This window comes from Crotalus tigris, unplaced genomic scaffold, assembly GCF_016545835.1.
Source record: "Crotalus tigris isolate CLP2741 ecotype Arizona unplaced genomic scaffold, ASM1654583v1 scf7180000021552.18776, whole genome shotgun sequence".
Lineage (NCBI taxonomy): Eukaryota > Metazoa > Chordata > Lepidosauria > Squamata > Viperidae > Crotalus > Crotalus tigris.
The window spans coordinates 1-8759 of NW_024098563.1; the positions used below are offsets into that span (position 1 = coordinate 1).

The 8759-nt window shown below is 44.3% G+C and overlaps 1 protein-coding gene across 1 annotated transcript; it reads left to right on the forward strand.

The window, feature by feature from the left end:
- Nucleotides 1–6421: 6421 nt before the first annotated feature.
- LOC120296800 (G-protein coupled receptor 20-like) lies at nt 6422–7871 on the forward strand. The gene has a single exon (XM_039318791.1). The coding sequence runs from the start codon at nt 6451–6453 to the stop codon at nt 7480–7482; it is 1032 nt and encodes a 343-aa protein (XP_039174725.1). The 5' UTR covers nt 6422–6450; the 3' UTR covers nt 7483–7871.
- Nucleotides 7872–8759: the final 888 nt, after the last annotated feature.

The window sequence follows — 8759 nt, forward strand, 5'->3', positions numbered from 1 at the left end:
TGAAGCAGTATATAAGTCTATAGCTATTGCTGTCTTCCCAGCATGAAATATTTCACAAAGGGATGGCCTACCTATCCCAGCCTGGAATTGGAATGAGTTATGTAGGTTAGTCCTACTAACAAATGCAAAATTTCACCCCTGAATGTCTATCTGATCTCAGCAGCATCAGCAGTGGTCAGTGATTGATCATGTGGCCCTAAGATGTTCTCCTCACAAGCCCTCATAATACATCAGATGTTTCAATTGACCATCGATCTCCTGGTATGGCCAACCTAGAGAAAAGAAGGACTAGGAGTGACATCATAGCAGTATTCCAGCATTTGGGGGGCTGCCACAAAGAAGAGGGGGTCAACTTATTCTCCAAAGCATCTGAAGGCAAGACAAGAAACAATGGATGGAAACCAATCAAGCAGAGAACCAATTTAGAAATAAGGAGAAACTTCCTTACCATGAGGACAATTAACCAGTGGAACATCTTGCCTCCAGAAGTTATGGGTGCTCCATCACTAGAGGTTTTTAAGAAGAGACTGGACAGCCACTTGTCTGAAATGGTATAGGACAGGGGTTGGCAACCTTGGCTCTTTTATGACTCGTGGACATCAACTCCCAGAATTCCTGAGCCAGCCATGCTGAGGGGAAAGGGAGAGGTTTCCAAGCTGAGCCTTTCTGGCTCAGGAATTCTGGGAGTTGAAGTCCACGAGTCATAAAGTGGCCTAGGCCTAGGCCAGGGGTAGGCAACCTTGGCTCTTTTGTGACCCGTGGACTTCAACTCCCAGAATTCCTGAGCCAGCCATGCTGAGGGGAAAGGGAGAGGTTTCCAAGCTGAGCCATGCTGGCTCAGGAATTCTGGGAGTTGAAGTCCACGAATCATAAGAGAGCCAAGGTTGCCTACCCCTGGTATTGAATCTCCTGCTTGAGCAGGGGGCTGGACTAGAAGACCTCCAAGGTCCCTTACAGCTCTATTCTGATTGATTGATTGATTGATTGATTGAGGCCGGTTGGATGCCGAACTACAATGTAAAGATTTTATATAAATAAAAACTTCATTGAGAAGAAGCTGAGGGACCCATCAAAAAAATAGCTCAAGATTGGAAGATGCAGAGAGATCTGACTCAAAGACTCTAAGAGCCAGACGTGACTGAATAGTTAACATTATCATCACCATCATTATCATCATGCTGGACACATATCTTGAGTGCCTTCTGCCAAGAATTGAATTTTTTAATTTAAATCAGTTTTCATTATAAATACTGTGGAAGCTGTAAAGGATTTACAAGCACCTTACAAGACGACTTGAACCACCCAGCCGTCTGAGTCTCCCTAATAAAATGTATTTATAAGTTTTGTAGTGTGCACTCAGATAAATACTGGAGCCAAATTTACTTAAGTCACCTCAGAAGCTTTGCTTCAAAAAAGCTCTTCAGATTGTTATGTTGTGAGGGAAGGTAACGGCGTGGACAAAGCAGGGGAAATTACACATGCAAATCGCCTACGAAAGCTGAGGAGCACCACTTGACAACGTGAGAGCTTCAACCACTTGGTGATATAAGCCAGAAGCTGCCATAAATCAATCCAGGATCAACTTTCTTCCAAGAAATTTGGAGCAAAGCGCTAGGAATCTTGAGCAACTTAAACGAAGGTGATTTTTTTGTATCTCTCTTAATAGGACTTCTGTTTGTAGGGACGCTATGAGTCCAAGGCATAGAATGAAGATCACGCAAAATATTAGTACCGCTTTATAAAACGCTAGTGAGGCCACACCTGGAATACTGCAGCCAATTTTGATCACCATATCACAAAAAAAGATGTTGAGAGTTTGGAAAAAAATTCAGAGAAGAGCAACTAAGATGATCCAAGGCCTGGAGACTAAAACATACAAAGAACGGCTGCAGGACTTGGGTTTGGCTAGTCTAAGGAAAAGAAGAAATAGGGGAGACATGATAGAAGTCTTCCAGTATCTGAGGGGCTGCCACAAAGAAGAGGAGGGGGTCATATTATTCACCAATTACCAGAGAGAAGGATGAGAAACAATGGATCTCCATCACTGAGTCTTCTCAAGTCAATGCTAGACCTATTGTCTGGATTCAGTTCTGTCCAGATAGTCTTGGAGCCAGAAAGAACATCTCTTGGTTCTGGAGCCAAAAAATATAAAGAAAGGCTGCTGGAATTGGGCATGTCTAGTTTAATGAAAAGACGGGCTAGGGGCGACATGATAGCAGTGTTCCAGTATCTCAGGGATTGCCCCAAAGAAGAGGGAGTCAAGCTATTTTCCAAGGCCCCTGAAGGCAGGACAAGAAGTAATGGATGGAAACTAAGCAAGGAGAGAAGCAACCTAGAACTAAGGAGAAATTGACAGTAGAACAATTAATCGGTGGAACAACCTGCCTCCAGAAGTTGTGAATGCTCCAACACTGGAAGTTTTTAAGAAGAGACTGGACAGCCATTTGTCTGAAAGGGTATAAGGTTTCCTGCCTGAGCAGGGGGTTGGACTAGATGACCTCCAAGGTCCCTTCCAACTCTGTTATTCTATTCTATTCTATTCTGTTCTGTTCTGTTCTGTTCTGTTCCTTTCTGTTTTTCCTGATCAATTAAGCAGTGGGCAGAGATTGATCTCCAAGTTCTAGGATTGGTCTGCAGGAGATGACCCTGGAGGGACGGGTCAAATGCGTCACCAGTCATGAGTCCCTGTGTGCCCACAAGAGATCAAAGGCCAGACCACCTTGAATTCCTTCTGTTCTTAACTCACTCTAATTTCCCATGACCGTGAGTAGCTCAGATTCTTGTAGAGAACTTAAGCTTACAATAATTTTTTGTACGCTTTTGAACTTCCCGGATTTCTTCATTTCCTTGGTGGTCTTAATCACAACAAGCCCTTTCTGGGGTTGTTGTTTGATATACAGGTGGTCCTCATTTTAACAACCACAGCTCAGCCCACAATTTCCATGGTTAAGGGAGACTTTTGTTAAGTGAGGTTTTGCCTCGTTTTTGCGATCTTCCTTGCCTCGGTTGTTAAGTGAATCACTGCAATGGGTAAGTTAGTAACCCGGTCGTTAAGTGAATCCGGCTTCCCCTTGGATGTTTGCTTGTCAGAAGGTCGCCAAAGGGGATCACACGACCCCGGGGAACCCTGCAACCGTCATAAATATGAGTCAGTCGCCAAGCGTTGGAATTTTGATCACGTGACCACGGGGATGGCTGCAACGGTCATAAGTGTGAAAAACGGTCATAAGTTGCTTTTTTCAGTGCCTTTGTAACTTTCAACGGTCACTAAGTGAACTGTTGTAAGTGAAGGACTGCCTGTATTGTGCAGTATTGTATTGTTGGTTTGTTTTCATGAATGATTCACGTCGTTCAGTTGGACCTACCGTATATGCCGATGTACAAGGTGACCCGGCATATAAGACGACCCCCGTCTTTGTCGCCGAGCCACATTCCTAGAACGTCGTCTTATATGCCGGAAACTACCAGTATTTCCGGCATATAAGACGACTGGGCGTATAAGACGACCCCCGTCTTTGGCGCCGATTTTAGCGCTGGCGGAAGTCGCCTTATACGCCGGCATATACGGTAAGAAAAATATGTCCGAAATAAGCTTAGCTAATCCAGGAGAATAATCCTTGATTCTCCAAATCCCGAGTGGGATAAAACCGTTTGGGATCACTGATCAAGAGTGATGTAAAATCTTTTTTTGGGGGGGGGGTGTCCCCGGATGTCAGGTCTTGTTGTTGAGAATACAACTGAAGTGAAGAATAGGTTTCTAGAACCGTCGTATCTCTAAATATCTCCTCAGCAATATTCCCTTTCAATCTTGATGGCTGCCAGATCTTTCTGTTGCTCCTGGACACCGAAGATCACAGCTTCACGCGTTCCCCAAAAGCAAAATACCATATTTGGCCAATCTCTGCCCCAGCTGAGCAAAAACTTGCCAAGAAAATGTTTAACCCTTTGTGTATAAATAATGTGACAAATTACCCGGAGGAACATTTAAACACAGAGCTGTTGGAAAATTAAGGCAGGACTAGACCACGGGATTAGATCCAGCTATTAAGAGCAGGGCAGGACTAATAAATACCAGCGAGGTTTGATTTGTTTCGAGACACGAGAGATGTAGAAAGCCGAAACTGCCAGGCTAAATGTTTATTGGAATTATATTATTGAAAGTGAAAACTCTTCTCTAACGTCAACCTTTTGTTCTGATGATGTGTTTCTACAACTGCCTTTACCCTACATAGTAAATTCAATTCATCTAACCTTGGCTGGGGAGTTTTCCAGCTTTGGGTGTTGTGCAAATCCAGCTGTTTGTCAAATTTGTGTTGAAAGCTGTCCACGAGCCTAGGAAATGGATTAACGCATTAACCAGGTTAATGGATTAATGCATTAACCCGGTTAATCCCAAGGCACAAAAGCAGCCATTCTCACCCTTTTCCCGTTCAGTCTCCCGGGGTTTTCTCCTCCCCTGCTGCCAAATAATGGTTTAGCAAGGCTTTGGCAGCAGCTTGGAAAACTGTTTTTTTACTACAAGTTGGCTGCAGGGGAAAAAATGTCGCAAATCCATATTAGGCAATACGTTACACCCACCCAAGGTCAAAAAGTTCTCCTGTGATTTTCTTTTAAAAGGTTTTTTTTTTTTTTACTTTTTAACACCTTTCGTAAATCACTTGAGCCTTGTTTAAAAGAAGAGTTAAGATTAGTTGTTCTGCTATAAAATGCAGACAAGCGGAACTTTAAAATTTATTGGTTTGTTGATTAAGAAGATTTACAGGAAGTCCTCGAATTAAGAGCACAATTAAGCCCAAAATTTCTGTGGTTCAGCAAGACGGTTGTTGCGTGAATGTTGCCCCTGTCGAAAGAAAAATCTTCACCAGGGTCCAGTCCAAGCCGGGAATAAACAAAATGGAGACTGCTTTAGAAAGAAGGTTGCAGTTTATCGAAGAGCAGAGCCAGACAGAAACACGGCTCTAAGAAAAAACTGACCACATATAGTAGGGAGTGGTAGGTTTTTATACCTTCTTGGGCTTTTATTTGGAGTTGTTCCTGTGGCATGAATTTTGATCTGGGTCTGCTATTCTGGTATTCTGATGGTGGTGGGTTAATCCTATTATGTCCCAAAGGACATATCCTGCTTCCCTGGGGCTGTGGCTGATGACTGTTGGATTTTTTGGTATGAAGGATTGTTGATTCCAGGGATCCTTGTCTTTCTAATCCCAGCTTCCTGACTCCAATCTTTCTGACAGGATTATTACATCTGCATTTCTGCAGACCCGGTTTCTGTTTGGAGCAGAGAGACTTGGGGACGAGGTTGGTTTCTATCTTTAAGATCCTTTGGGGAAATATAATATTCTGCCTTTTTAATATTTTCCAAAATATTTCTTTCTCTGGATTCTTCCCACAACCCATTTTGCGACCTTTCCTGCCACCGTTGTTATGTGAATCACTGCAATTGTTACGTTAGGAACACTGTTGTTAAGTGAATCTGGTTTCCCCCGTTGACTTTACTGGTCAGGGGTCAACAAACGGTGATCAGATGACCCCGAGATGCTGCAACCGTCATAAATACAAGTCAGTTTCCAAGTGTCTGAATTTTGATCACGTGACCATGGGGATGCTGCAACAGTTGTAAAACCATTGAAAAACGGTCAAAAGTCACTTTTTCAGAGCCGTTGTAACTTCATTCTAAACAAACGGTTTACTTCAGTACAGGACTACCTATCCTGGAAGAACTGGGAACCTAGTTAAATGATGGCTTGCTACAAATCTGTTGTGCTATCTGTATTCCATGCTTTGGGTGTGCAAAGCAATAGGATCTTTCTCTCATCCGGGAGCAGTTGGGATATTTGCAAATAAGGGTAGAGACAGGAAGCTTTGGGTCCAAACTTCCTTCCTAAAAGTTATACTTGACCTCAAGATTACACTACTGAGCAGTCCCAAAGGTGTCTTTTGGGGAGGCAACTGGACATTCTTTTTTCTCTTTGAAGACATTTCACTTCTCATCCAAGAAGCTTCTTCAGCTCTGATTGGATAGTGAGGAATGGAAGGATTTATACTCCTTGCAGACAGCTGATCATTTGCCTTCTTTTAGAGAGTCCTTGAGGCCACTTGGAGGTTTACCTGTGTCCTCAGGGTCACCTGAGTGGTGCAAATGGGTGTGGAGCCCTCTTGGAATTGTTGAAAGGACTGTGTTGTAGACTGGAGATAGACCAGCTGCCTGCAAGGAGTATAAATCCTTCCATTTCCCCACAATCCAGTTAGAGCTGGAGAAGCTTCTTGGATGAGAAATGAAACGTCTTCAAAGAAAAACAAGGAAGTCCAGTTGTCTCGTGAAAAGTCATCTTTGGGACAACCATGATGTGGATGACCGAGAATCTCCACAGACTATTGAGCAGTATAAAAATCGACCGTGAACCTGCATCTTTGTTTGTTGTCTTGTAGGTACCATTAGCGGCGTTGACCATGGAGCCTTCCAACAACTCTACGGTGTCCTCCAACTACAGCAATATGTTTAACAAATTTGTCCACCTGGATGGAGAACTCTCGGACAGATTTCATACCTTGTGGATAGTCCTGGTGGTGATCAATACCATCATCTTCCTGATGGGCGTGGTGTTGAACTCTGTAGCTCTCTACGTCTTCTGCTTCCGCACGAAAACGAAAACCACCTCGGTCATCTACACCATCAATCTGATCATCACCGATCTGCTGGTGGGCTTCTCTTTACCTATCCGGATCATTGTGCACTACGTTGCCAAGGACTGCCACACCTGTGCGCTCGTCCACATTTTCACCTATTTTGTCAACATGTACTGTAGCATTCTCTTCCTCACGTGCATCTGCATTGACCGGTACCTGGCGATTGTCCAGGTGGAAGCTTCGCGCAGGTGGAGGAACCCCGACTACGCCAAAGGGATCTGTGCTTTCATCTGGACCTTCGCCACCGTGATCACCTTCTCCATCCTCACCCTGGCCGTGAAGTTCTCCTACTGCTGCATTGCGCAGATTTTGCCCTTGATGGTCTGCGAGTACTTCTTCCCTCTGATCATCCTCACTTTCTTCACCACCAGGATCATGTGCGCCCTTTCCAAGCCCACGCTCATGCACCAGAGCCGGGAGAGGCGGATGAGAGCCGTGCAGCTCCTCATCACGGTCCTGATCATCTTCATGATCTGCTTCACCCCCTTCCACGTGCGCCAGCTGGCCATTGCCATCAACCCAGCCATGTCCTACAACCTCAGCTTGGTGGTCTACCACGTGACCGTCACCTTAAGCAGCCTCAACAGTTGCATGGATCCCATCGTCTACTGCTTTGTCACCAACAACTTCCAGTCCACCATGAAGAACATCTTCCGGAAGACGGAACTTGAGCAAGCCAGCGGGGAGGTGATCAGCATCAACAAAGGGTCTGGCTCAAACGCAATTATGGCGTTTGCGAACTCGATAGGGAACCCCATGGGTTTGGCTTTGCCGAGCAACACCACAAACTCCTAGACTTTGAGAAGCCTACAAGGGTAGAGATGATGTGGACTCTTCCTTTTTGCTAAAAAAAAAAAAAAGATATTTTTTTTTCTCTCAACGTTGTAGCTGGGTTCCAGGATTTTTCAAGCTTTCCAGTGACACACTCGTTTTATTTATGGCAGCTGGCTTTGTCATCTGGGAAATTACTTGGATTGCGTTTGGCACTCCAAATTCCTAAGAATTTCCCCGATTCAGGAATTTACGGAGAAAGGGACATGCCCAGCACCGTGTTTTGCTAGCCTAGAAGCATAGAATAACAAAGTTGGAAGGGACCTTGGAGGTCATCTAGTCCAACCCCCTGCTCAAGCAGGAGACCCCCCATACCATTTCAGACAAATGGCCGTCCAATCTCTTCTTGAAAGCCTCCAGTGATGGGGCGCCCACAACTTCTGAAGGCAAACCGTTCCATTAGTTGATTGTTCTCACCATTACGAAAATTCTCCTTGGTTCTAGGTTGCTTTTCTCCTTGGTTAATTTCCATCCATTCTTTCTCAACTTGCCTTTTGGTGCTTTGGAAAATAGTTTGACTCCCTCTTCTTTGGGGCAGCCCCTCAAATATTGGAACACGGCTGTCATGAAATCCTCTACACCTTGTTTTCACCAGACTAGACCTACCCAATTCTTGCAATTGTTCTTCGTATGTTTTAGCCTCCAGTCCCCTGATCATCTTTGTTGCTCTTCTCTGCACTCTTTCCAGAGTCTCAACGTCTTTTTTATATTGTGGTGACCAAAAGTGGATGCAGGATTCCAAATGTGGCCTTACTAAGGCTTTGTAAAGCAGGACTCATACTTCACGTGATCTTGACTCTATTTATGATGATCTGCAGGACTAAGACAAGGAGAAAATGGATTTTGTAGTACCCGCTCTTATACTTTGGACAAAAAGAGATATAACCAAGCCTTTTGAAATGAAAATAAATCAGGATCACCGTAACCCCAGCAAAGGCAGCTGGCCTTTTGAAAAGACTCACTGCCTCAGCAGACTGAATGCCAGAACCATGACAGTAATCAACAAAATATCTACAGTTGTGATACACTGTACTTTGCGCTGTGAGAGGAATTTATTTCTCAAGAATGTTTTTTGATTTCTGCAAAAAAAGCAACTCGAAGGGGGGGTGGCTGAGCGAAATTAAATGCTGCATGGAGTTGAAAGCAAGTCCCGGGGGGGGGGGGCATTTCAATGCTAAAAAAAAAATAAAAATCAGTGCCAATGAAGGAAGGGTGGTTTTTCAGTTAAATCTGTTCTTAAC

Coding starts and splice junctions, on each gene's coding strand:
- LOC120296800 (XM_039318791.1), top strand. CDS start 6,451: ATGGAGCCTTCCAACAACTCTACGGTGTCCTCCAACTACAGCAATATG.